Consider the following 27,046-nt stretch of genomic DNA (forward strand, 5'->3'; position numbering starts at 1 on the left):
TGGAGCTGGGATGTGACTGTCCCAGACCCTGGAAGGCCAGCAGTGCCACCGGGGTGCCTGGCAGCCCCCGGGCGCCACCTTGTGTCCCCTGCCCCTTCCTCCTGGCTCCGTGTGCTCTCAGAGCTGGCTCATGCTTGGTGTGATGCATTCTTTGGTGGCAGCCAGCTCTTGACCAAGAAAAAGACTTCTCGGAGCTCATTTCCTCCGTGAGGAACGTGTCCCAACCTTGTCCATGTGTGCTGGGAAGCTTTGCCTTGGCTCCCCGTTGGTTCCACGGGCTCATGCGGGACATCTCGGGGCTGTAGCTGTGCCCGTGTCCTGCAGAGGTGCCCACTGAGCCCTTCCTGTGCCCAGGACCACCGTGTTTGCCAACGGCTCCCTGCTGATCACCCAGGTGAGGGCTCGCAGCACCGGTGTCTATAAGTGCGTTGGCCGTGGGCAGAGGGGCAAAACCCTGGTGCTGAAGGCAACTCTGCGGCTGGCAGGTGAGGTCCTGGGGCCGGTGGCAGGGTGGGCAGGGGGTCCCAGAGCTCCAGTGCCACTCTGGAGCCGTGTGACAATACAGCAGCGGGTCAGTGCCTGCAGTGGTTCATCCGTGCTGTCTGCAAGAGGGGAGCAAACACGGCTTGTGTGCTCTCTCCTTTAAGTGGTGCCTCCCATGTGGATGGTGGTGCTGGTGGGTTGGCTGCATGTCCTTGCCCTCTTTGAGCCCTGTTGTCTCGTGTTCCCCTCAGAGATTGAAGACATGGCACCCTTCTCCCCGAAGGTGTTGACAGCCAACCAGGGGCATCGCGTGTCCTGCCCTGCCCCACAGGGCGTACCCACACCCCAGGTCTGGTGGGAGAGGAACCAGGAACGAGTTCCCGCCGCTGGCAGGGTGTACCAAGAGGCAGAGCAGCTCATTTTCACCAGTATCACCGAGATGGATGCGGGGATCTACACGTGCCATGCTGCCAACAAGGCTGGAGAGAAGAAACAGGAGCTGAGCATCACTGTGGCTAGTAGGGAAACTTTCTGAAAAGGCTGGGAGCAGAAGAGGGGCTGGATAGGGGGTTGGGGTGAGCTGGGTGGGCAGCATGGCTCATCACCTCGCTGACACAGAGGGGCACCTCTCCTGGCTGAGCTGCGGGGCCCCCTGGCTGGTTGCACGCTGCCCGTGCGTTCTGCACTGCTGCTGGCCAGAGGGGCAGGGAGTGGCTCTGTGTAACCCCCTTGCCTTCGTGCCCAGCCGTTCCCAAATGGGTGGAGATGCCCAAGGACAGCCAGCTGGAGGAGAGCAAGCCAGGATACCTGCACTGCCTCAGCAAGGCCTCCCTGAAACCCACCGTCACCTGGTACCGCAACGGCGTCTCCATCTCTGAGGTGAGGCCGCGAGGCAAGGCCCTGCCTCTCGTGGGCACGTCTGCTGGGCACCCGCTCTGCTGCTGCTGCTGCTGTGTCTCACCTTGTTCCCGGGCCCGGCTTCCCTGCCAGCCCCACTTTGTTCTGGCGCTAGCTCCATCCTGCTGTCGTGTGGGTGCACAGCTGGCGGTCTCTGGCAGCCGGCCCTGTGCTTTTGGGGCAGGGGCAAGAGAAGGGTCCCCGCAGCTTGTCTCAGCTCTGCGTGTGGGCCTCAGCAGGGCTGTGTTTATCTGAGGCCTGCGGGGTGTCAGCGGTGCCCCGGGCGAGGGCTGTGACGCCGCCGGGCTGGTGACGTTTGCGCCCCGCCCCGGGCAGGACTCGCGGTTCGAGATCTGGGAGAACGGGACGCTGCGCATCAACAACGTGGAGGTGTACGACGGCACCGTGTACAAGTGTGTGAGCAGCACCCCGGCCGGCAGCATCGAGGGATACGCCCGCGTGCACGTGCTGGGTACGCCGGCAGCCCCTCAGGCCCTCCCTGGGCTGCGGCTGGGGCACCTCCAGCCCCGGGCTGTCCTCGGCGGGGAGGGAGCCCGAACGCCTCCTCTGTGTGTTGCAGAGAAGCTGAAGTTCACCCCGCCGCCTCAGCCCCTGCAGTGCATGGAGTTTGATAAGGAGGTGACCGTGTCCTGCTCGGCCACGGGCCGGGAAAAGCCCACCATCCAGTGGACTAAGACAGGTCAGGGGGGTTTGGTTGGGGTGTGTCTGCTTCTGGCCCGAGGCCACGGCAGCTTGATGCTGTGCCAGCTCCGGCCTGGGTGAAGCAGCAGCGTGGCCCAGTGCTCCCGGCGTGACTGCTGTATCCTCCTCTGGTGTCCTGCAGATGGGAGCAGCCTGCCATCCCACGTCAGCCACAATGCTGGCATCCTGTCCTTCCACAAGGTGAGCAGGAACGACTCTGGGAACTACACCTGCATCGCCTCCAACAGGCCCCAGGGCGAGATCCGGGCCACCGTGCAGCTCGTGGTAGCAGGTGAGGGCTCGGGGGCAGGCAGGGCCCTTTCCTGCTCTGCTGGGTTTGCCTGGGGGGCACAGACAGCAGTGTCTGGCCTGACCCCGAGCTGTGTCCCATGGCACTCGTGCGTCTGGTTTGTCAGTGCTCTGCATACAGCCCGAGAGGGCACGTGCCACTGCGCTGGCTGTGCTCCCTTGTGGGAGCTTAGCACCATTCCCAGGAGCTGACAGCCTTCATGTCACCTCTCTGCCTTCAGTTTACGTCACCTTCAAGCTGGAGCCAGAGCCCACAACGGTGTACCCGGGCCACACAGCCATGTTCCAGTGCCAGGCAGAGGGGGACCCCGTGCCACACATCCAGTGGAAAGGGAAGGACAAGATTTTGGATCCCGGCAAGCTCCTGCCCAGGTCCGCAGCCTCCATTCCTAACTGACACGTAGTGCAGCAGGACATTCCCAAGTACCCCTCGCCCCTGCCAGGATGAGGGTGCCGGTGGTGCAGTCCTGGGTTTCCAGCTTGATGGACATGTAATTGACTCCACATGCCAGGACCTGGACTCTCCTGGCCCCGGGGTTTCCCTTTCTGCCACAGCTCCCAAGCTGTGACTGAGCTGCAGTCACCTGTTCCTACCTGCTGCACGGCCTGAGATCAAAGCTGGTGGCACTGGGGATGTGGGGCTGAGACATCCTGGGGACATGGAAGCTGGTGGCACTGGGGACGTGGGGCTGAGACATCCTGGGGACATGGAAGCTGATGGCGCTGGGGACGTGGGGCTGAGGCATCCTGGGGAGGGGGGCCTGCAGGTGCCCCAAGCCTGCCTCTGCCCTCTGGCATTGGCCAAGAGCCCTGTGTGTGTGTGGTTGGCAGGATCCAGATCATGCCCAACGGCTCCCTGGTGATTTACGACGTCACCGACGAGGACTCTGGAAAGTACACCTGCATTGCTGGCAACAGCTGCAACATCAAGCACCGGGAGGCCTTCCTGTATGTTGTAGGTAAGGAAGGTGGCCCGTGCTCTGGGACGTGACCTCCTGGAATCCCTGCAGGCCCTGCTTCTGGCTCTGGTGGTGCCTAGAGCATCCCCACTGGAATGCTGAGGGGCGTGCCCGTCGTGCTGTGGGCTGGGTGAGGAGGTGGCCGCGGTAGGGGCTGGGGGCTCTTCACATCCCTCCAGCACCTTCCTGAGCAGGGTTTGGGAAATCCCTCCGTGCCCCCATGTGCTGGATGCTCTCTGCCCCACAGACAAGCCAGCAGCAGAAGAGGATGAGGGACCTGGCGGCCACACACCCTACAAGATGATCCAGACCATTGGGCTCTCAGTGGGGGCGGCTGTTGCCTACATCATCATTGTGCTGGGGCTGATGTTCTACTGTAAGAAGAGGAGAAAAGCCAAGAGGCTGAAGAAGCACCCAGAGGGCGAGGAGCCTGAAATGGAGTGTCTGAACGGTGAGGCCGGTACGCCTGAGGCTGGGGGCTTCCCTGCTGGCCCCTGTCCCCGTGCTGCAGGGGGCTCCCAGGGATTGGGACGACCCCTAACCCATGGCCTCTCACTCTGCTTTTTGGCTGGTGGCAGGGACCTGCTGCCAGGTGAGAAATGGGCAAGTAAGTGTGTAAGCTGAATCCCAGCCTCACATTGTGGCCACCTCTGTCTGCTGAGTTGTGTATCACTCCTGCATCCTGGATCTCTCCATTCATATTCCTCGTAAATGCAGATGTTCCCCCTCCCAGTTCTCCAGCACACAGCCGTGTCCTGATCACGTGCAAGTTGCTGTGAGGGCCTGGCAAAACAAAACTCCCTCTTGGTTTTCTCCTTGCATTGGCACTTTGAACAGAGCCAGACCTCCAGAGGAGAAGTCTGGCTGTGGGGAACCTCCTAGGAGCAGGGATGCAGGAGCATCTCGGTGCTCTGCATCTGTCACCACTGTGAGATCTTCCTGTGCAAAAGTCACAGGCGGCTCACCTGTGCCTGGAGGCTCTGGCCAGCATCCCCTTCCTGGGAAGGAATTTCTGAGGTGGTCTCAGATGTTTATCTTGGTGTGCCACATCCTCTGTACCAAGAGTTTGCTCTCGGTATCCCTATCTGACTCTGCTGCTTTTTTTTCACTGAATACAGACAAAGCATTTGGGGAGGCTCATGGCTGTGAGGACTGATTTCTGTGCTAGTGTCTCTGGGGCAGCTTGGCTGTGTTTGTTTCTCCAGCAGATGCTCAGGTGTTGCAGGCAGGTGGGCAAAGCAGGCAGCTTCCTTACACCCCTCTGGACTGCTGGATACGTGAATGAAGCCTCCTGTCCGTTTGTTACCTTGTCCAGGCTCTGTGAAACATGGCAGCGTCTGTTCTCAGAAGTGTCTCTGCCTGCTGCTGCTGTCTCTCAGTGGCAGCACGCTCACTCTGCAGCCTTCAGCAGTTTTTTGGCACGGTTGCAGTGGTCGTCTTGTGTTATCCTCTTGGCTTCAGGCTTGTGGTCTTGAGACACGATTAGTCATGAGTGCAGCCAGCACAGGGTCAAACAGCCCTGCTGATAACGAGTGTAAAAACAGGCAGGGTGTAGGGAGCATCCAGCTTTGATTTATGGGATAAGTGGTGGTTTTTTGCTTTTATCTCTGCAAATCTTAATCCACCATGTGAGAGCAGGCAGCTGTCAGTAGCCATGGCTCTAAAGTCAACGTGTCTCAGTGTTCACAGCCCCAGTCCTGCCTGTGGCAAAGCCTTGGTCCCTGTCACGGTGGCCAGGCCTGCTCAGGATGTGCTGGTGATGGAAACTCCAGGCAGTGGGACTCCTGTTGGAGTTACCTCGTGCTGGGTTGTCTTAATTTTGTAATTTCCTGTTGCGTGGCTGTTTGCCTAGTGCTTATTCCAGGAGCAGCTGCAGTGGAGTAGTGTACAGAGTGGTGCTGCAGGTGTGTGAGTGACCCTAGCTCAGGGTTGTTCCCTGTTTTAAACTCCAGCTCTTGCCTTCATCTTCTGGAAAGTACTACTGCCTAGTAACCAGCTCTGATCCAAGCAGTAAATGCTGTCAAAAGCAAGGTTTGCCATCTATGCAGTCATTTCCCTCCAAGCTGCCTGTAAAATGCAGGGGTTTCTACTTTCTCAAGGCAGTCACGTTTTGTCCTGTTCTCTGGGTTGTGCTTGTGCTAGGGAGATTCCTAGTGAAGTTCCTGTGCAGAAGCCTTGCTGGGGTTGATTGCAAGGACAGGTTGAAGCACTGCTTTAACCCAGGCAGTTAAAATCCACGCCGGGCTGGTCTCACAGGTTCAGCATTTCCAAGGACGTTCCCATGGCTTGCTGGGAAGTGAGTAAGGAGCAGGGACGTCAGACTGCAGCAGCTGATGCCAGATAGACACGAGAGTCTCTTGGGTATCAAGAGGTTGTGGTTAGAGTGAGCAGTGTCCGTCTGCTCCATCTCTGCCTCACCCATCCCATCCCCTGCTGCCGTCCTGCAGAGTTTGTCACGGTGGTTTGGATGCAGCCACTGCCTGGGGGTGACTGAGAGGCGTGGGATGGACAAGGCCAGATGGGGCTGGCTGGCTCTGGGACCAAAGCCATTGCTCAGCATCTGATTTCATGGGTGGCTGCCGGGCTGCCAGAGATGGGGCAAAAACTGAGGCCGGGCCACTCTGCTGCCCGGGGCTGGACATCAGGCTGGAGTGCTTGGAGTGTCAGAGCCCCAGCAGGGGCTGAGCCCCAGAATAACTTTCACTGTGTGGCCTGGCAGGATGCTGCAGCTATTTGTGCTTCCCTGGCAGGCGGTGCCCTGCTGCAGAACGGGCAGATGACAGCAGAGATTCAGGAAGAAGTGGCCTTGACCAACCTGGGCAGCAGCTCTGGGGCCAGCAAGCGCCACAGCGCCGCCGACAAGATGCACTTCCCGCGGTCCAACCTGCAGACAATCACAACCCTGGGTATGCTGGGCCACCCTGGCCCCGTCCCCACTCCAGCAGGAGTCAGTCCTGTGCCTGAAACCCCAGCACATGCCAGCCAGAGAACGGGCTGTGCGGGGTGCAGGGGGCCCTGCGGCCCCCGGAATGTCCGGCACACCGTCCTAACGCCCGCCGCCCGTCCCTGTGCTTGTCCGCGCTTCCAGGCAGGGGGGAGTTCGGCGAAGTGTTCCTGGCCAAGGCCAAGGGCGCAGAGGATGGTGAGGGTGAAGCTCTGGTGCTGGTGAAGAGCCTGCAGACCAGGGACGAGCAGCTGCAGCTGGACTTCCGTCGGGAGGCAGAGATGTTTGGGAAGCTGAACCACGCCAACGTGGTGCGGCTGCTGGGGCTGTGCCGCGAGGCAGAGCCTCACTACATGGTGCTGGAGTACGTGGACCTGGTAAGGGCCTGCCAGCACGGAGGGGACAGCAGGGCCTGTGGCGCCTGCAAGTGTGACAGCGGGCTGGCAGCACGGGGCAGTCAAGGTGTGAGGAGCCAGGCTGAGCTTACTGCTGTTCCCAGCCTCTGGAGGAGTCGCAAGGGGAATGGGAGGCTCCTGCAAGACCTGGAAGTGACTTTGTCCTCTGCATCCTCCTGGTCTCTGGTTTGTGTCCTGGACTCGGCTATATAAGCTAAGCTGCGGGGCCCCATGCTCCAGAATGGCTGTGAATGCTAAGGGCTGTGAGGAGTCTGGAGTTTGTTGGAGAGAAATAGATTTGGGGCATGAAAAACCTGGAGATTTCAGGCCTGCTTGCCCTGATCTTAGCTAGTTGAGGGCCAGAAACAAGATAAGGGCTTGCCCTACAAGGCAGGGACCGGGAGGGCAGGCAGGAGCCATTGATCAGGAGATAAGGGTCTGTGGGCCTGCCACATTCTGGCACTGCAGGGGCCAGTGAGACTTGTCAGCACGTAGAGGTGCTGACTCTGAAGTGCTGTCTGTCTCCCAGGGCGACCTGAAGCAGTTCCTGAGGATCTCCAAGAGCAAAGATGAGTCTCTGAAGCCCCAGCCACTGACTACCAAACACAAGGTGACCGTGCAGCTTTGGCAGTGCTGTGGGGCTGGGGGCCCTGGGGCGGGCGGCCAGTGCTGACGGCTCTCTGGGGTCAGGTGTCTCTGTGCACACAGGTGGCCCTGGGCATGGAGCACCTCTCCAACGGCAGGTTTGTGCACCGGGATCTGGCAGCCAGGAACTGCCTGGTCAGCGCCCAGCGCCAGGTCAAGGTCTCCTCGCTGAGCCTCAGCAAGGACGTGTACAACAGGTCAGGGAGCCCGCCAGGGGAATGGGAGGGGAGGGAGCGGCCCCGGTCTCACTGCCTGCCCGTCCTGCCCGCAGCGAGTACTACCACTTCCGCCAGGCCTGGATCCCGCTGCGCTGGATGCCACCCGAGGCCGTGCTGGAGGATGAGTTCTCCACCAAGTCGGATGTGTGGTCCTTTGGGGTGCTCATGTGGGAGGTCTTCACGCATGGGGAGATGCCCTACACCCCACTGGCAGATGATGAGGTCCTGGCAGGTACGTGGAGCACCTTGTTGCTGTCGCTGGAATTTGGTTTTCCTGTGCTAAGGGGGGGCCAGACAGGCTGTGTGACAGTGCTGGGGAGGCTGTCCCGGCCTGCACGGAGAGCTGCTGAGAGGATCCCACCCCTCCCAACGGCCCCTGGGACTTTTCTCTCGTGGCAGGTCTGCAGTCAGGGAAGACGAAGCTGCCGCAGCCCGAGGGGTGCCCGTCCCGCCTGGCCAAGCTGATGCAGCGCTGCTGGGCCCCCAGCCCCAAGGACCGGCCCTCCTTCAGCGAGCTTGCCACCACCCTTGGGGACAGCCCGGCCGACAGCAAAGCCTGAGCACCCCAGCCCTTGCTGGTGAAGGATGTGGCGGGGTGGACAGGGGTCTGTCTGTGCCCGGGGAGCCCCCGGCACTCCCACAGCCCCTTGCTGAGCCCGACCCCGATGCGCCAGCGAGCAGCTCAGCATCAGCAGCTGCTGGACTCAAAGCACAAGCCAGTGTCCCCCAGCCCCAGCCCCGTCCCCAGTGGGTCCCCAAAGACAGCCCTTGCTGCCTCCTGCCCCCTGCCTGCTCAGCCCGGTGCCCTCAGGCTGCTGGTGTGGATGGAGCTTGGGCGTCCCTGCTCGCCACGTCCATCTCTGCCGGCCTGGCCCGGCGCTCTCCGTCCGTCTGTGCTAGGCATGCCTGCCTTCCCCTCCCCGCGGGGACAGGCCAGCCAACAGGAGCACAAAGTGCCTGGCATATGAAGGAGCTCACTACCTTTCCCAGTTACCCTGTGCCTTTTTTTGTACTTACGACTCTGGGCAGAGCCCCCCGTCTCCCTCTTCCAGAGCGCTGACTCCTCCCTACCATAGTATTTCTGTTACTGGAATGCAGCCTAGAGTGGGTTAGTTTGTTTGCTTGAGTGGAGGGTACTGCAGCCAAGAAGGGTTGGGTTTTGTTGGGTTTTTATGTGCTGCTCTCAATAAAGAAGGCGCTTTTTTTTTTTTTTTTTTTTTTTTTTGGGTTTTTTTTGTCTTTGTAAAATACTGCTGTCAGATAGCGGTTTTCCTCCTCGTGGATCCTGGGTAGGGTTTGGGGCTCGTTCCTCAGGCTGTGTTTAACCCCTTTGCCCCCTTCTCAGGTGAATCTGAGCTGCTGTTCCCAGCCCTGAGGGAGCACTTTGCCTCAGCACTCACTGCCTCTCTGGGCAGTCGTGGGCTGCTCTCCAAGAGGGACTTGTCTCAAGAGGAAATGTCCCCCTCAGACTCCAAGCAAACACCCACTCATGGACATGTTGGTTGGCTGCCCCCACTTCAGGTACCGCTTGGGTTTGTGCACCCACCTCTGTGGCCCACACTGGGGTTGTGGTTTTGTGCAGGAGATTTCAGCTGCTGCTCCTTGCAGGATGCTACCAGGGCCAGGCCTGGATGGGGACACGGGGGAACATGCTGCTGTCACATGTGGTCTGCAGCCCTCTCCTCTGTGCTAATGGCCCAGAACAGCAGCAGGGCCCTGGCAGTCTCTTCTCAGGAGAGGAAAGGTGTGCACGTGGTGTACAGGAAGCCCCAGTCCCCACAAAGGGACATTGATACTGGGTGTTAGGGGAAATGCTTCCCCTCGAGGGTAATAAAGTCTGAGTCCCAGAGAAGCTGTGGCATCATGGTCATCAGAGATACCCAGTCCTGGAACAGAGAAGCCCTGAGCTACCCAGTGTAGTTGGCTCTGCTTTAATCAGGGATGGATCAGAAATGTTACACTGTTCAGTAAACGTTCGATTTTGGCCACAGCTGGTGGCTCTCTGGGTGAAGCATCTCCCACTGGGATGATGGAATTGTCTCAGCCCTGCAGTGAGCCTCCATGGCCCATGGACAGCAGAGATCCCCTGGAGGGAGGATGGGGCCTGGAAGGGATAAAGAACACGGCCCCAGCTGGTTTAACAGCTGCCCGTTAACAGAAGACACCTTTCCCCTCCTCCCTGGAGTTACGAGATAAAGAAAAACACCTCTTGAACCAGTTTCAACAGGTGGGAATAGAACACATCTTTCATTGAACCCGAGACAGGTGGGATCCAATTGCCCGGAGTGAGGAACACCTTAGAGAAGGCCATGTGTGGTATCCAGGGCCAGAAGGAACCCCATGGCTCCCTCAGAGCACAGGTCCACCTAGAGAGCCACCAGCTGTGGCCAAAATTGAACATTGGCTGAACAGTGTAAGAGAACAGCAAGCAGCTGTGTGTTAGTCCCAATGAACAACTCCCTGAAGCATAAAGACCTCCAAACCAGGTATTTCCAGCAGTCCCTGATGTTTTCTCTTGCCCTTAAGCTATCCAAACTCCTCCTGCACTGCTGCATCCTCTGAGCACCCCTGGTCTGTGAGTGCATAGATCTGCTGTGCAGCTTGAGGAAGGGCTTTTTGCTTTTGCTCTGGTTTCCTCTGCTGTCCCGGGGCTCTTCTGCAGCTGTGTCAGACACTTGTGTGCAAAGAAACGGGCCTTAAAATTGTCCTAAGCAGCCTCAGCTGGGGCTTCCCCACACTCCTGAGCTGCATTTAAGCTCAGGCCTGTGCTTTTGGGTTTGTTTTAAGCAAGCTCCGGTGTGGATGAAGAGCTGGAAAAGGATGAATAGTCACTGGTTGCAATTGCCCGCAGGAGGATTGAAAAGGGGATGTAGAGGTCTGGGGTCATGCTGGCAGCAGGGTCTGTGCTCCTGTGGAGCTGTCAGGCAGCTTGTCTGGAGGTAACTTTGGGGGAAAGCAGCGTTGAGAGCTGTGCCCTAAAGCTGTGTTAGAACAGGGCTTGAAATGGGAATTTAATGATGCAAGAGTTATAAATGAGAAAATCCCTGAAGGCTGAAAACTTGCTTTAAGCTGCTCTCAGTTGTCAGTGGCTGCTGGTTTGGTTAAGTGGGGACCTGCTGGTACCTTGTGGCCCGTGGGTGATGGTGGTTTGGGGACAGGGCTTGGCTCTCCAGGGTGGGGCTGGCTGCCTTGGTGAGAGATTGGCATCCCGGGAAGCTGGGGCAGGCTGAAGCTCTGGGCCTGCTCAGAGCACGAGCAGGACAAGCATCTTGGAAAGCATCCACAGGATGAGGCTTGGGGAGCAAAAGGCCTTGCGATTGGAAGGCCCAGAGGAGAAAAGGAGCGTGTAGCTGTCCCGCGAGCAAGATAAAACCAAATCCTGCTACCTGCAGCGAGTGCATGCTTGTGCTGAGCAGGGAGACTGCCCTGGCTGTGGCTGTCAGGTCCACGCGTTCATTGTTCCCAGCCTCTCTGGTGCCTCCAGCCGCGCAGAGGGTCCTGCTGACCCTTCCTCAGCCTGGCGGGGCACGGCCAGGGCTTGGGTCTCACCTGTGCCAGGTGTGGTCTGTGCTCAGCTTGAAGGGAGGGTGGCCAGGGCATGTGATGGGAGGCATGTGAGCTCCAGCAGCCGTGCTGGGAGCTATAAATGGCATGTGTGCTCACTGGAGGAGCATGGCTGGCGGGAGGAGGGGGAGGCGGTGGGGGCAGCCGGGGGGTGGTGGGGTTTGCAGTTACTCCCTTGCTCTGGAGGAGGTTGGCGCTGGGCTGTGGGGACAGCTGTGAGGGTTGCTGCTGAGCCTGTGTGTCCTCTGAGTGATGAGGCAGATATGGAGAGGGCTTGTGCGAGCTACAGAACCCTCTGTGGGGTGCCCAGGAGACCAAATGGGTCTGTGGCGGGACTGCTGCTGCCAGAGGTGAGGTCTTGCCCTGGGATGCAGTTCCTGTCTGCAGGACAGGGTCTGGGAGACCGCCTTTTCCCAGCTAAGGATTCTCTGTCCTCACAGCTTTGAGCTCCGGGGCGGTGCTGTCCTGTCCCTCTTGCACCTTTGCTTTGCACGGTCCCGTGTGGGCTGTCCCTCCGCTGTGGCGGTGCCGGGTCACGCCTGCACGGAGGATGTGACCCGTGCCAAGTGTTGGGAGCCATCTGCTGTGCAGAGCCGGGTCTGAGCAGCCCCTTCCCACCTGTCCAGGTGCTCTGTGCCACCCTGCACGGCCGTGGGACAGAACCCCAGCCTCAGCCCCCGTGGGTTTGAAGGTATGGGATGCGGCCCATCCCGTTAAATGGGAGATCTTATTTTCTAATAGTTCGTGGTCAGCCTGTGCTTCAGCACGGTGTGCTTTGGACATACCTCCTTCACTCCCGTGCCCTGCACACCCCTGAGCGCCCACACCCTCTGGGTGCCTCTGCAGCCCCCCCAGACGGCCCGCCGTCCCCGGAGGCTGTGACAACAGGCGGGCTGCGGAGCTGCCCGGAGCAGCAGCTGCCGGCACGGCTGGCGGTCGGCGCGGAGCCCCTCCCGGGCATGGCGAGGCGGGCCATCCTTGCGCCACGTGGTGTGTCCCCTACGAGGCCCCGCGTGCCCGGGGTGGCGGTGGCAGCGGGCCCGAGGCAGGGCAGGCAGCGAGGCTGTCCCAGCGCCGCTCGCCGCCCCCGCTCGCTGCCGGTGCCGAGCGCCCGCCGCGCTCCCGGGCCGGCCGCGGGCCCTTTAAGAGCCGCCCTGCGTGTTCCGACCCGGGCGTGACGCGAGCGCGGCCCGACCGTATGCAAATCAAACGCCAAGCGGCGGCCAATGGGCGCGGGCGCTCGGCGGCCGCCAGCCAATGGCGCGGCGCCTCCCGACGGGGCGCCGTCTCGCCCCATATAAGGAGCGCCCTGGCCATAAAAGGCAACATTGTATCGCTTTATATGGGGGCGGCGCGGCGCGGCGGGGGCGGCGGCGGAGCGGGGCCGTGAGCGCGGAGCGCGGCGGGGACATGGCGGGGCCGGCCTGACCCGGCCCGACCCGACCCGCGCTCGCCGCCGCGATGTTGCCGAGCCAGGCCGGGGCCGGGAACGGCGCCGCCGCCGCGCTAGCCCGCGGCTCGGGGCTGGGCCGGTCGCCGGTGCCGCGTGGGGCGAACGGCGGCGGGGCGGCGGCGGGGGCGCCCGGGGGCTGCCTGAAGCGGGAGACGCTGTACAGCGGCAGCGAGGGCGACTCGGAGTCGGCCGAGGAGGAGGAGCTGGGCGGCGAGCGGCGCGGCGTGAAGCGTGGCCTGGCCGAGGCGGCGGCGGCGGCGGCGGGGCCCGCGGCGGGAGCGGCGGCGGCGGCCGCCTACAGCGGCGGCGGGGGCGGCGGGGCCGTGAGCGGCGCCAAGCCCGGCAAGAAGACGCGGGGCCGGGTGAAGATCAAGATGGAGTTCATCGACAACAAGCTGCGGCGCTACACCACCTTCAGCAAGAGGAAGACCGGCATCATGAAGAAGGTGCGGCCCCGCGACTCCGGCCGGGGCGGGGGGGCGGTTCGGCCGGCCCACCCGGGATGTCGGCGGGCGCCCACCTGTCGGTGCCGGCCCGGCCCGGTCCGAGCGCGGGGCAGGCCGGCGGGCCGTGCCCGGAAGCGGCTGCGGCTTCCCCGTCCCGCGGGCGGGCCCGGGGGGGCGGCCCGGCACCGGCCCCTTCCGGGGGGCTGGCGGGAGCCGCCGGCCGGGCTGCGGGCACGGGGCTGCGGGCACGGGGCGGGAGCCCCGCGGCCGGGGGATGCCGCCGGGCTCGGCGGTGCCCAGGCGTGCGGTGTGCCCGGGGAGGCCCAGCCCCGGGCCGGAGCTGACCGGTGCCCTCGGCGCCGGGAGCCGCCAACAGAACACCGAATGTCTGGTGGCACAGCTGGACTGTCCCGGCCCCACCAAGGGCTCGGTAGGACTGGCTGCTTCGGCCACGGAAGGGACCGAGGCCACGTCTCGGCCGGTCCAGAGTGCAATCCGTGTTTCCTGGTGTGCAAAGACAGATTAGAAACTTGGGGGGGTTAGGATGCTGCTGGCTGATCTGCATCCCTGGTGGTGCTCATAGCATCTTTTGAACAACTGGGTAGTGCTGCGTCCCAGCTCAGCTGGGCATCATGCACCTTGGGAAGGTGGGAATGGGTGTGAAGTACTGCTGGGTACATCCTGGATGTGTAGGACCACGGGGTGTAGAATGAGGCCATCCTGTCCGTAGGAGCTTGTGTGAGACCACAGAGTGTGCAGCGATGACATATGAAGAGTGCACTTCCCAGTCCACAGGTGTTCTTCACCTGGGGCATGGTGGCCTCACTGCAGCGGTGCTTGGGTGCAGCTGTGCTCAGAAGTGTGGAGCCTGAGAGGGAAATCTGGGTCAGAGCCTGGATGGGGTGTTGGTGAGGGGAATGAGGTAGCAGAGATGTGTGCCAAGTAACATCACTGAGAGGTGAGGCGAGGGAGGCATCCAGACATGTCTGGAGAAGCCAGTGGGATTTCCAGAATGGAGACAATCCTGTGTCCCTGTGTCCTCAGACTGCTGTGCTGAGGGGACCACTCTGCCCATGGCCTCTTGGCAGGCACGTCCCCTAAGGGTGTGCCAAAGGGGATGGGAACACAGCATGGGGCACTTCAACCTGTAGGGAGCCAGCCTCGGGCTGGTTTTAGAGGCCACAGCTCCTGTGGGGTGGCAGGGAGCCGAGGGGGGTGTGAAGAGAAGGAAAGCCATTGTGGGGACGTGCAGGGACTTTTGTCCTGCACCGTGCGTTGTCCCTGTCACCCGTGACTCCCTGCTGTTCCCCTGTCCTGCTGGCAGGCCTACGAGCTCTCCACGCTGACTGGCACTCAGGTGCTGCTGCTGGTGGCCAGCGAGACGGGCCATGTGTACACGTTTGCCACGCGGAAGCTGCAGCCCATGATCACCAGCGAGACGGGAAAGGCGCTGATCCAGACCTGCCTCAACTCCCCGGACTCGCCGCCGCGCTCCGACCCCACCACGGACCAGCGCATGAGTGCCACTGGCTTTGAGGAGACAGACCTCACCTACCAGGTGTCCGAGTCAGACAGCAGCGGGGAGACCAAGGTAATGGTCCTGGGCACCCCAGGGTTGGGCTGGGAGTCCCGATCACCCCCAGCCCTGTTGAAACTGCAGCGCTGGGAGCTGAGGATGATCCCCCTCCTGCTGTGGCCGCAGCGAGCTTGTGTCATGTCACCTCAGGCCTGGCTGGCTCCTTGGCCGATAGCAGCAGTGATTGAGGGAGGGGGGGAAGTGGGTGGCAGGTATCCTGGTCCTGGCCCTTGCAGTGTGCACCCAGCCCACCCCCCTGGCCAGCTTTCAGCGCTGTTATCTCTCCCCAGGCGTCTCCATGCTCTCACACTCATTGATAAAAATTTGATTCTGCCTCCATGGCCTTATAAGGCCTGGTTTCCCTCGCCAGAGTCCCTGGCAGGGCCCCTCACATTCCTTATAAGCTGCAGCTGTCTCTTGCTTTGGTGCTGTTTTGGAAGGGGGCAGGGAGGACATGGGGAATGGAAACATTTGGCTGGACAGACCATTTCTGCTCCCTGCCTGTTGTCCCTGCAGACGCTGGCCCTTGCCTGCCCGTGTTACTCGTGGCCTTGTGCCCAGGGTGGCCTGGCTGTGGGTGCAGAGCTGGGCAGAGTCAGCTTTCCTGCTGGAAGGGCCCCCTCTTGTCCCTGCCCTCCCTGGCGCTGTTCCTCGGGGCTGTGTCCCACATCCTGCCACTTCCTTGGCAGCCCGGTGCTCAGATCCGCAGGTGCTCGGAGATGGGAGGCAGGGAAGTTTGCGGTGCGAGGCTGGGATGCCACGCTGAATTTGGGGCTCTGCTGCAGCTTCCCAGGCCTGTGTGCAGTTCTGCTGGGTGCTGGGAATTAGAACAGCCCTGCTGTACCTGTGCTTGTCGCGGGTACCAGGCTTGCTGCACAAGTGTTCTTCTTCCATTGGCCCTGTCATTGGAGCTCTCCAGCTGTCTGTGCTCAAGCCACGGCATCCTTGCCACGCAGTAGCCCCTAGAATGAAGCAAACAGAACCTGGACACCTCTCTGCTGTAATTGCAAAGGTAGTCAGTGCAGCCCTGAGGTGTGCCCAGTATGTCTGGGGCTCCAGGGGTATTCAGCTGCCTGTTTTTGTGCTGTGACAGCACAGCAGCTGCTGGGTACCCCCTGTTCCTCAGTGTCCACTTCCCCGCGTGTGTGCAGTGCTGCACCGAGCAAAAACTTTTTGCTGCTGAGCCCTGAGAAGCACGAGCAGCCACAGATATCTGCAGGCAGAGGAGCTGTGTAAGCGTGGCTGGAGTCTCAGTGCTGTAGCCCTCAAGAGTCCCTGAGAATGGCTCCTGCTGATGAGATGCCAGCAGCAGTCCTGGCAGTCCCAGCCTGGCATGTCTTCCCTGGGTGCCTCTTGCTGCTGGTCTGAGCTGTGCCAGCCCTTTCCAGCAGGCAGAGCAGCCTTCCAACACCAGCAGTCTCTCCCTTGTGCAGCCTGTGTTTGTAAGGACTTGTGCCTCCCGGGCTTCTCCTGGATGCAAAGGCAAGTCCTGTGGGCATTTCGTAATGAGACGAATTACCTGTCCCTGTCCTGGGGCTTGTCCGCATCGTCTCCCTTTGTACTCTTCCTGGAAGAACTGCTTGGCCCCAGGGGAACTGTGCCCTTGGGGTGCAGTTACTCTGCAGAGACCTTCTTACACTGACTTCTCTATTCTCACTGCCTGATGCAACCCTGAGAGCTCCATCCCAGAGCTAGTGCTTAGTGTGGGGTGCTTTGTGGCCACAGCCAGCGCTTGGGGAGAGGCTGGAGGAGCCCAGTGGGCCTGTCTTCTGCCTGACATTCTGACTAAACCCACCCCTGGCTGGCTGGGAGTTCCCGCCACGGCAGGTCCTGCTGTGCCTTCTGCAGGCCTGGCAGCCTGGTTGGTGCTGGGGCAGAGCTCAGCTCCGTTCAGGCAGACCAAGAAGCCTTCTGAGGATGGAAGGAGCCTGTGCATGCGCCGTGCTGGGGGGCTGCTGCGTGCTGGGAGGTGGGTGATGCACAGGGCTGGGTTACAGGTGCCTCACTGGAGGAGGTGGCAGGAGATTCAGTGCCTGGACTGACAGGTCCAGCCGCGTGGGATGCTCCAAAAGACTCCCTGGCCTTCCTGTGTGAGCCCTGCCTCCCAGATCTCTGTGTGGACAAAACCTGCTTGTGTTCAGTGCTGCAGCAGTGGGAAGACAGCGCGGCCAGGCTGTCACCTGCAGCCAGCAGCCTGCTGGTTATTCCTCTGTGCTCCACCAGCAGCAGCTCTGAAATCCTCCTGCTGTGCCAGACCCAAACTCCCTGCCGTGGGCTGGGGCTTGCTGCGCTTTTGCGACAGTAACTATCCTCGTGGTGATACCTGTCTCCTCTTTCGCAGACCCCAGAGGGCACTGCCTGCGGGCAGTCTCCTGGGTGTGCTGGTGTGGGAAAGGATGTTTTGGAGGGAGCCCAGGGGCTCTGCATTGGGGTGAGGGCATGGGAGTAGCCCTGATCTGGTCGTCTCTCTGGAATGGGAAAATGTGGGACTTTCTGCCATATCCGGAACACAGGCAGGCGTTGGAGGCCACATTGGGATTTCCCAAATACCTCTGAGGCCTCTTGCCCTACACCTGTGTAATAATTCTGTCTAGGGGCCTGGGCTGAGCAGCATTGCCTCAGGCAGTCCCTAAAAGCTGTGGAGTGGGATTGTTTCTGTCCCCAGCACACTGCCGTGGTCCGGGGTGGGCGTCAGCTGGCCTGGGCTGTGCAGAGCAGTGCTGTGGGGCTGGGCACGCACCTGCTGCTGGGCTGCTCCTCTGCTGTGTGCTGCTTGTGCAGACACGGAGGTGTGCTCTGGGCTGGGATGGATGTGCGGCTGCATCGGGAGGGGAAGAGCTTTCAGGGCTGCTGTCTGCCCCGTGGTTTGTCCACGGCCCTTTGGGCGATGTCTGCTGAAGTGACCCACGACTTGCCTCTGTGGTCTGGGCTTTGCAGGGTGCTGGGAAGAGCCAAGGTGCCCAGGGGATGGCTGAGGCATCCCAGACAGTCGTGAGGTGTCCAATCCAAGGTCTCTCCCAGCTGTCTGTATTGGGAGCCGTTGCTGCAGCCCAAGAGAAGCACAATAAAGATGGGAGGAATCTGAGTCTCAACAGAGTCAGAATAGGGAGGGCAGAGATGGGCTGTGCGTGGTTCAAGTCTGTTGCCACAGCATCTCTCCCAGGCACCTTTGTTTCGTACTGAGATTTGCCCTTGGCTTCTAGGGAGAATCTCCCTGAGTAGAGTGCTGTGAGTTTTCTGGGATGCCTTCTCCAGGCCTGGGGGTGTGGAGCATGACTGGGTGCTGGGTGCCCTGGCTGGCTGGGGTTATATCTCACAGGTGCACTACTTTAGGGCTATAGCTGGGGATGAGGAGCCCTGGCTTTTCCAGCTGGGAATGGTGCCTGTCCTGCCCAGCTCTGCTCTGCCTCCCTGGTGGGCTGGGGAGAGCTCTGCCCCGTCACCCACGTGGGGAGGGCACCCACAGCCTCCCTTTCCCATGTGGGATGGCAGGAGTTTGTGGTTGAGCTAATGGAAAGTGCCTCTGCTGGGCTTTGCTCTCTTATCACGTGCCTCTTCTAATTTGGACTTCAGGGGCTGCGGTGCCAAGGCAGAGGGGTGTTGCTCTCCTCCCTCCCCGGGCCCTGGGGCACGACTGAGTGCCTGGGATTGGATCCCCCTGTCCAAAATGGGCTGCCTTCCCTTTTTTAGCTGTTCGTTGAGCTGTGAATTCCTTGCTGCTGGCAGCCTGACAAGCTGGGAACAAGGCTTAGCACGTGGGAGAGCTGGGCCCACCAGCTGCAGTGGGAGGGGTGGGAGTGTGGCAGCCTTAACTCTTCCCAGGCGTGCTGGCAGCTGTGTCAGGGCACGGGGACAGCAGGTCCCCTGTGCTCTGTGACACGGGCTCCCGTGAAGCGGTGCGCTCTCAGTGTGCTCTCGGTCAGATGAGCGGGGCGGGAGAGGAGTCATGGGCACCCTGGGTATTCCAAAGGGGATTTGGGGGATGGAGGCACCTTAGGTGCCGTGTGACTGCCAGGGGCAGCAGGAACCGTGCTGGGCTTGCTTGGTTCCTGCAGATCCAAGGGACATCAGCCACGTGCTTTGTGGAAATGATGTTTTGCTGCAGCTTGGCGCACACACTCCTCCCTTGTTGCCACACCTGGGAGGCCAGTCTCTCAGGCCAGTGCTGGCCCAGCGCAGAGCCCTCTTCCTGGTGCTCAGCTCCCCTGGCAGTGCTGTCCTTGGGCAGGCACAGAGCTCTGGAGCTCCTTGCGGGACCCTGCTGGCCGTAGCCAGCGCGTGGGGTCCTTGGGAAGCATCTGCCTCATGCCCATCTCCTGCCAGTGGATTGGCAGATAGCTGCTTCCTACGCTTCAGGAGATGTGTGGAGGCATTCCCCAGGGCCTGCCGAGGCTGCTGTCAGGGCAGCTGCTGGGTTTGGGCCTCCCTGGTGTCCAGCTTTGCCTTTAGTCACCTCTCCCCTGTCGCTTCCAGCATACGGCTGCCTTTAAGAGCCAATTCTCAGCCCGTGCTTGGTCCTGTGTTTCCTGCCTTAAGGGAAGTGGTGTGTGTTCCTGACAGGAGGCTCTGCGCCTTTATGTTTGTCCCTGCAAGGGCTGCTTTTGCCTGGTGTGTGCCAAAAAGAGCCTGTTCTCTTCTTAGACATTTTGGGGACTCCTGGGGAGTGGAACGGCTGCTTTGTCCCCTGGAGTGTTGTAGGGAAGGCTCTCAGGGGACCTCCTGTGGCCCTGGGCCCGCTTCCAAAGCTTACGCTGAGCTCTCTCCAGCTTTCCTCATGTTTGTGCAAGCAGCTCTTCTCTGCTCCCTGTGCTGGCAGCAGGCTGTGGGGGGCACGGTTTGGCAAGGGGATGCAGCCCACAGAGCCTGGGCTGGTCTCCCGCGCCGGTCCGAGCCGCGACACTCTCTCCTTTTGCAGGACGCCCTGAAACCCGCGTTCACCGTCACCAACCTGCCGGGAACGACGTCCATCCAGACAGCCCCCACCACCTCGACCTCCATGCAGGTCAGCAGCGGCCCCTCCTTCCCCATCACCAATTACCTGGCGCCAGTGTCTGCCAGCATCAGCCCCAGTGCCGTCACCAGTGCCAACGGGACAGTGCTGAAGACGACTGGAGCCAGTGCAGTGACGTCCGGGGGCCTCATGCCGATACCCACTGGCTTCACCCTCATGTCAGGTCAGTGCCTTTGGGGGCTGCGCCCGTCCTTCCCTGCTCCTGGAGCCTGTCGCTGCTCTCCCCAGGGGACGGGAGACCCGGTGGCAGCAGGGAAGCAGAGTGGCTGCTGCTGTAAGGTGAGCCCGGCTGTGATTCCGTGCTCAAAGCCGGTGCCTGGAGGAGGGTCTTGCAGTGACTGTCTCTCTGGAGTGCCACCGGCTGGCCCTGCTGCTGGAGGTGGCAGGGAGCTGAGCTGGGAGCCCCGGGCAGCACCGGGGAGCCTGGAGGGAGTGAAAGGAGCAGGTGCTGACAAAGCCTTTCTTTCTCCCTCCTTTCGGCAGGTGCTTCCCTTTCTCCAGGGAGCCCTGCCACTCCTCTCGCTCAGCTGCAGCCTCTCTCCCAGCTCTTCCCAGCCAGCAGGGCCAGCTGCTCAGGGGCACAGCTGGGCAGCTGCAGCGGGCACAGCAGGCAGGCCTCCACTGCCCTGCCAGCGCTCGCTTCTCCTCCTCCTGCTGGAGAGGGGGGACTGAGGGATTGGAGTGTCTGTGGGGCCTGGCCGCAGAGCTGACCCCTGACTGTGGCAGCACAGAGCGCAGGGAGCCCTGGCTGTGGCTGCTGGGGAGACAGGGGGAGACGGCAGAAAATGCTCGACTTAGGCAGGAGTGGCATCCTGGGGGATGCAGACCGAGGGAAGCAGTGGATTTTCAGGCCCCAGGGCTTGGCCTGTGGCTAACAAATGCAGAGACAGGTCCTAGTGCAGCTGTGCTGAGGATGAGCTGTGCTGCCAGAGCTGATGGAGGGCTGGCACAGGGGCTCAGGTGCCCAGGGCTTGTTTATCGAGTGCTGGCATTTGGCTCTGAGAAGCTGCCCTTGCTGCTTGTGTTTGTGTCTGCAGTCAGCCACTGAACCACCGTGCAGGGGTAGGTTGGGGGACCCAGAGCAGAGTAATGGTGCTGCTCTGCTGCCCTGCGTGCGCTGCCCTTTGTAGGAATTTCTTCTTGTTCTGAGTTAAGGCTCTCCAGGTGTTCGTTCTTGGGCTGGACACATGTTCCTAGATGGAGTTTCAGAGCAGGGCTGGGCTCTCCTTTGTGGTGGCATCTATCATCTGGGGACCAGCACTGGGTGACACAGTATTTCTCCTTGTGCCTAAGTCCATGACTCTGGTAACTGTTGTGCTTTTTTGGAGTCCTTAAGGCTCTTGAGGGCCTGGGCAGAGAGCAGGCTCCCGTTCAAGGGAACTGGATTTCCCCTGTGATCTGGAGGAGATAGAGAATAACTGATGTGTGTCCCTGGGGTGTGGTGTGTGGGGAAATGCCCAGTCTGAGCAAGCTGGCCGGTGATTCTTGTTCTCTGGCATCCCTTGCTCTTCCCACTGGAGGCAGCACCCCAGCCCTAGGAGACCTTCCTGTGCTGGGCTGTGTTTCTGGAGCTGAAGTGCTTTGCAGGGAGTGGTCTGGGACAGGCTGTGTGGCCTGCAGCTCTGGGATGCACACCTTGAGACCAGGTGTTCTCTGATCCCTCTGTGGGGCACTGTAATGCCCTTAAGGTCACAAGCGGGGTGAGAGCTGCACCTCGAGTGTCCTGTGTAGGATGGAGCTGGGCTCCAGAGTGTGAAGGCACAGAGCCCAGCTGCTGTGGGCATTTGGGCCCGTGTGGTTCCACTCAGTGCAGCAAGGTGATGCTTGCAGAGCTGGCTCCTCGCTGGGGAGGAAAGGCTGGGCCCTCTCCTCCCTTGGTGGAACCAGGAATGGCAAGGAGGATCCCAGATGTTCCTGATCCACAGCTGGGAGTTGAGCAAAAGCTGTTATTGTGGCCTTCCCTTCACTCCTGGAGCTTTCAGTTAACTCTTCCTTGGCGCACGTGCTGGGAAAGGGCAGGTTTTGGTCTCTGGTTTGTGCCACTCACTGCTCCGTGTGAGTGCAGCTCCGAGCGGTGCTCTGGGGCTGTGGGCAGCCACAGGAGGACCGGGGGGCTCTCACACCTGTGTGCAAGCGCCTGTATCCCTGTGCAGGCTCACGGGCTGCTCTCTCTCCCCAGGTGGCACCATGGCTCAGCAGGTTCCAGTCCAGGCAATCCAGGTGCACCAGGCACCGCAGCAAACGTCTCCCTCTAGTGACAGCAGCACTGACCTTACCCAGACCTCTTCCAGCGGAACAGATATTGGTAACCACCCTCCGTCTGCCTTCCTAAGCTCTGCTGAGAGCAGCCCGCGGCAGCGCGCCCCATGCCCGCTCCCTGGCCAGTTTCCTTCTTCAGGAACAGTTTCCCAGTTTCCCAGGCTTGTTGATGCCTGTTGCCAGGTGCTGTGCTCCACTGCGTCCTCTGCCGGGCATGGGGCACCTTACCAGGGATTTCAGACACACAATCCTCTGCTCTCACTCGCCGCATGGGGCTGGGAGCAGGTTGCTCGGTTCTCAGCGGGTTTCCCAGTGAGCCAGCATTGCCTCTGGCACGAGGCATTGGCTCACATCTGCTCGAGACTCTTACTGTCTACGCAGAAGACATCTCTTTGTCAGCAAGACCTGAGTTCAGGTGCAGGCTGAACCTAGTTCGGCAGCTCCGTTAAAATTTCACGGGGGAATTGAGATACAAGTTGAATTTAGTCCTGGGGTGTTTGGCTGCCGTGTTCTCCTGCCCCTTCATACCCACGGGAGGAGAGGTTTGAGCCCTCCTGCTCCATCCCCGGGGCCTTTTGCCCACAAGGGTGGGTCTCTCCGCGCACAGGGGGCGCTGGGCAGGCAGGTGACCCTGGCAGGTCCCTCGTGCGTGCTGACGTGTGCTCTGTCCCCGTGGCAGTGACCCTCCCGGCGACCATCATGACGTCGTCTGTGCCAACCACGGTGGGCGGCCACATGATGTACCCCAGCCCGCACGCCGTGATGTACGCGCCCACCTCCGGCCTGGCCGACGGCGGGCTCGCGGTGCTCAACGCCTTCCCGCAGGCGCCCTCGGCCATGCAGGTGTCCCACGGCCAGGTCCAGGATCAGGGTAAGGCGGCTCTCCAGCCCGGTGCTCCCTCAGAGGCCGGGTTTTCTCGTGCCGCGGGTGTTTGCGCCGCGTGTTCGTCGCGGAGGGTTCTCTTCGCAGCGGTCCCGGTGGCTCCGCAGAGGCCGTGCTCTGGGTGCGTTTTTGGGTCTCGCCAGTCTCTTGCGCCAAGGATTGCGTGAGCTGTCGGTGGGTGAAAAGGAGGGTGAGGGTTTCTGGGATGGGCAGGCAGCACAGGGAGCCAGGAGGCTCTGGAGAGGATGCGTGCTTGCACGAGGCAAGTAGCAAAATAGCACGGAGCCACGTGGGCAAAGCTTGGATTGAGGCCTCGTGCCTGATTCTCCCAGCATTTGGAAAACCGGTGCATGTGGCTTCCTTCTGGAATGTCTCCATGTGTGCAAACAGGCAGCTTTCTCCTTGTGTAGCTCCACGGAGCCCAGAGAAAGGATCCATGGGGAGCGCTGCTTAAGGGACAGTGTCATTTGTGCTTCTCTCTGTGGCAGGTGGCGTCCCCCAAGTGTTCCTGACAGCCCCATCAGGCACGGTTCAGATCCCAGTCTCAGCTGTCCAGCTTCACCAGGTAGGCACGGCGTGGTACTTGCAGGTGTTCAGAGGTGGTTATTCTTGCTCTTCTTCTGCCTGCACGTCCTTTGTGTGTCTGGGCAGACATGGCTGGGTAGGATCAGTCCTCAGGTCTGGGAAATGCCATCTGTGCTGCCCATCTTTAGGTGACGAGGGGGTCTTGTCCTCCTTGGGGTGGTGCCAGGGAAGGCCAGTGTCCCCAGCTGCTGGCACACGTGGTCTCGGGGCACGCTGTCCCCCAGCGGTTCCTCCTCCCTTCTCTCTCTAGATGGCTGTCATCGGGCAGCAGAGCAGCAGTGGCAGCAGCCTGACGGAGCTGCAGGTGGTCAACCTGGACACCTCACACAGCGCCAAGAGTGACTGAGAGGCCTCTGCTGCTGGCCTTCTGTTTCTGGCTGGTCACGCCAGTGTCGGGGCTGGCAGCGGCTCCTTCTCGTACAGACTGCACCAGTTATTTATTGTTGCCTTTTCACGTTTCCTTCATCCACACATGCACACACACGCACGCACTCACCCACCCCCACACACACGGGCATGCGCGTGGGGCTGCAGGACCCGCCCGGGGTGGAGCCGTGCTGGGGCCGTGCAGGGCTTGGGGCATTTGGATGCTGCAATAGCTGCGCTTGTCTCACGCCAGCCAAAGAAATTTGTCTCTCGAGGGGAGGATTGCTCTGCACTGTAAATAAATACCGCAGGCCGTTCCCAGCTGGAGGCTCCGGCTCCTTCTGGGTGCTCTGAGTCACCTTGCCCGTGAGTATTTCCTCTGCGTGGGGCTCGGCTCAGGCCTGGAGCCACGGTGCGGGTGCAGCTTGGAGCAGCGCGGGTTGTGGCTGTGCTGCCGGCCTCAGCAATGTGCCTTTGTGGGGGTGACGGGTCCTGGCCGCAGCCACTCGCCCTGGGCTCCCGACAGGAGAGAGGGGCCGGCTTGCACGTGCATCCCTGGGCCCGCACGCCCTCTCCCCGGAGGGCAGGGCGCAGCCGCTGGCACGTGGCCCTGTCCCCTCGTATGCACTACAGTGAGCCCTCTGCCCTCAGTGCCTCCTCGCTGGGCTGCCCGGCACGTCTCCAGCCTGGCTGCCCTCGCACAGGTGAGGCGGCCCAGAGGTGCCCAGGAACACAAGGACGCCCTGGAGAGCTCCTCAGGGGCTCTGCTCAGCCCCGCGCTCTCAGCCCTCGCACTGCTTCTGGACTCCATACGCCCAGGGGAGCCTGGCTGGGTCTTTCCTACATCCCCCTGCGGCTCCAGCCGGCGCTTTCTAAATTTCTGTGTCTGATGCAAGGTGGAGAAGCAACTCAAATGTCAAAGGGAAGAGCCTGTGGGGCGCTGAGCTGCTGGGGCAGGTGGCAGGCTCTTCCTCTGAGCACCAGGGTAACCTGCAGGCCGTCCTGGGCTGGGGGGAGCAGCTGTGGTGCCTGTACAGGCTCAGCAAGGCTGGGGGAGAAGGGCTGGGGCATGCTTGGTCCTGCATGGGAGTTGCTGTGAATGGCTCTGCTACCTAGCCCTGTCCCTGGAGGGAGAGTGAGCAAGTGAGAGAAGCTGCTGAATTCTTAGGGGAAGAAGCAGCTACTGTAACTTTTTTTTTTTTTTTAAGTTAAAGACAAAAGAAGCCTTGGAGAAAAAAAAAAAAAAAGAAAAAAAAGAAAATTACTTTATTTTTCTAAGTGTTAAACTCAGTATTTATGTAATTCTTTAAGGAATAAAAGTTTGGCTCCTGTACAGTTTTAATGGGGTTTGTACCAGGGGGATGGGAGAGGGGTGGGCGGGCGGGCATGGAGGCAGGAAAGGGGCCTTGCTTTTGAGTTTGTATTGTAACCTTGGACTTGTTCCCTCAGCATTAGCGTTTAAGCTGCACTCTCCATCCACCAGCATGTGCCAGGGATCAAGCTGAACCGAGTGGGGTGCTTGTTTCCTACTCTCCTGTAACGAGGACTTCATACCCATAATTTGGGCTTAATGGGCAGAAGGCAGGTGAAGCGGTGGCTGGTCTCTGGGGGTGGTAAACCCATCCCTCAGAAGCAGGCAGGTTGCAGTGTGCCCAGGAGCCAGAGGCAGGCTGGGGTTTCTGATGACAGCTCTGTGCACTTCTGGTCCAGGGACCTACAGCTGTTCTGTCACTGTCACCGCCCTTGGGTGGAGCAGTGCTGTCTGAGGGACACGGGTGTCCCCACTGCTCCCTGTGCTCGGTGACCGGCAGTGGCTAATCCCTGTCCTCCCTGCTTGCTTGTGCAGGCAGCATCTCCTGAGCTCCTGGCTGATGATCTGGGCCGTAGCCGCCCCTCTACAGCCGCTCTGCAGCGCACAGATGGGGACAGGTCTCCTCCAAGCTCCCTGTGCAAAGAATTCCCAGAAGGGTCTTTCCAGCCCTTGATCTGTTAGCAGCCTGGGAAGGTCCTGTGCGGAGTGGAGTGGCCCATCTGGTGAGGGTGACATTGCATGCTGCCTCCCCTTCGAATTCTTGCTCTAAGACTGATGCAAATCCTGCAGCTCAGAGCATGTGGGAGTGCTGAGCCATGTCCCGTGGCTCGGTGTAGGAAAACTGCTCAGTGATGCTTCCGAAACCACGTAGGTACCCAGGAGTTCATCCGGGGAGAAGCGTGGGGTCAGAGTTTGCGTTGTCCTTTGCCCCAGCACGTCACTGTGGCCTGGCTTTGCTCTGCTTTGCTTCTGCTGGCACTAAGGAGCAGAGCTGTCGGGCCAGAAGGGCAGGAGAGCCCCTGCTGCTACAGGGTGTCTGACTGCATCCCCTCCCTGGCTCCCCAAAGGCAACTGCTGGTTAAACGCTAATGGTGTATTTTATTGAAGTGCAGACTTGTAAGAACACTTGTGTATCAGGGAAATAATGGCATTTATTGTGTGGTGACATTTTTAGTTCATTTTACTGGTTTGAGGGGTGTGTGTGCGCGCGTGTGTGTGTGTGTGTGTACGCATAAGTGTGTGTGGGATTATTTTTTTTTTCCCCTCCAGTTTCCAGGGTTGTGTTTCTGGAAGGATGTGGAAGTAATCACAGTACTATGTACAGAGCTTTCTTTTGTATTAAAAAAAAAAAAAAAAAATTTACTCTTTCAATAAATGTTATCATTTTGTGCACACATTTGGGATCCTGACCGTGTTTTGCGGGAGGGGATGACGCACGCCTCGGGGACGGGGATCAGGGGCAGATTCCTGAAGAGAATTGTTCTAAATCATGGGTGTTAATAGGAAGGAGCAGAGAGACTTTAATTCCCTGCAGAAAACCGCTATGAGAAGATATGGCAATTTTCAAAACCCGGTCTGGAGAGACACTGCTTAAAGTCAGGCAGGAGCCTGGAAGCCGGATCAAGGGCACGTGGAGGCTCCGTAAAGTATCCGAAGGTGGGAATAAAACCAAAGGGAGAGGTGCTCATTGCAGTCATCAGGGCTGCTGGGGCAGAGTATGCCAGCTAAAACTGCAACTGCTGGCTGCTCCAGAGCATCAGGGCCTGGAGCAGATGCCAACCTCGTGTGAGGAAAGCTTAGCACTGATAAATTGTGCAGTTTGGAGAACATCCCTCAGGAGGGGAGAGGATTGTACAGCAAGTACTTAGGAGCAAAAGACAGCTGAAACGGCTCTTTCCCCTTTAGGAGGTGAGGGGCCTCGCTTTTACAGTGCTGCCTCACTTTTAGCCCTGTGCCTACACACCTGTGGCTCGTGGTTCAGTACCACAAACGCCCTTCCAGCACAAGCTATCCCACCTCACCTGTGCACAGGGGGCTGC

At 60.4% G+C, this 27,046-nt stretch overlaps 2 protein-coding genes across 3 annotated transcripts in view; both read left to right on the forward strand.

Annotated features, from left to right (window-relative positions):
* PTK7 (protein tyrosine kinase 7 (inactive)) overlaps positions 1-8,762 on the forward strand; it is a 32,534-nt gene extending 23,772 nt beyond the window's left edge. Inside the window, exons 6-20 of one of the 2 annotated variants that reach the window (XM_066177631.1) lie at positions 355-485; positions 735-1,001; positions 1,229-1,362; positions 1,717-1,852; positions 1,961-2,080; positions 2,225-2,374; positions 2,613-2,763; positions 3,223-3,350; positions 3,598-3,810; positions 6,101-6,256; positions 6,439-6,671; positions 7,219-7,299; positions 7,380-7,531; positions 7,606-7,784; positions 7,952-8,762. In XM_066177631.1, the coding sequence (XP_066033728.1) occupies positions 355-485; positions 735-1,001; positions 1,229-1,362; positions 1,717-1,852; positions 1,961-2,080; positions 2,225-2,374; positions 2,613-2,763; positions 3,223-3,350; positions 3,598-3,810; positions 6,101-6,256; positions 6,439-6,671; positions 7,219-7,299; positions 7,380-7,531; positions 7,606-7,784; positions 7,952-8,112 (2,392 nt within the window). In that variant the 3' untranslated portion in view covers positions 8,113-8,762. The remainder of the gene's footprint in view (positions 1-354; positions 486-734; positions 1,002-1,228; positions 1,363-1,716; positions 1,853-1,960; positions 2,081-2,224; positions 2,375-2,612; positions 2,764-3,222; positions 3,351-3,597; positions 3,811-6,100; positions 6,257-6,438; positions 6,672-7,218; positions 7,300-7,379; positions 7,532-7,605; positions 7,785-7,951) is intronic. The other variant, XM_066177632.1, reaches the window with a different exon arrangement.
* Positions 8,763-12,476: 3,714 nt separating this feature from the next.
* On the forward strand, positions 12,477-26,401 carry SRF (serum response factor). Its single transcript, XM_066177633.1, has 7 exons — positions 12,477-13,015; positions 14,340-14,606; positions 19,507-19,765; positions 21,782-21,907; positions 22,541-22,732; positions 23,233-23,309; positions 23,580-26,401. Exons 1-7 carry the CDS (start codon positions 12,578-12,580, stop codon positions 23,673-23,675), a joined length of 1,455 nt encoding a protein of 484 aa, XP_066033730.1. The 5' UTR covers positions 12,477-12,577; the 3' UTR covers positions 23,676-26,401.
* The last annotated feature ends 645 nt before the right edge of the window (positions 26,402-27,046 follow it).

Source organism: Chamaea fasciata, unplaced genomic scaffold (genome assembly GCF_029207755.1).
Source record: "Chamaea fasciata isolate MVZ Bird 193981 ecotype frontalis unplaced genomic scaffold, bChaFas1.0.hap1 SCAF_3, whole genome shotgun sequence".
NCBI lineage: Eukaryota > Metazoa > Chordata > Aves > Passeriformes > Sylviidae > Chamaea > Chamaea fasciata.

Bases quoted from the DNA above. Each gene is read 5' to 3' on its own strand.
- SRF (XM_066177633.1), top strand. From the start codon at position 12,578: ATGTTGCCGAGCCAGGCCGGGGCCGGGAACGGCGCCGCCGCCGCGCTA. The intron at 13,016-14,339 runs GTGCGGCCCCGC...TCCTGCTGGCAG, and splicing joins AGACCGGCATCATGAAGAAG to GCCTACGAGCTCTCCACGCT. The intron at 23,310-23,579 runs GTAGGCACGGCG...TTCTCTCTCTAG, and splicing joins CAGCTGTCCAGCTTCACCAG to ATGGCTGTCATCGGGCAGCA.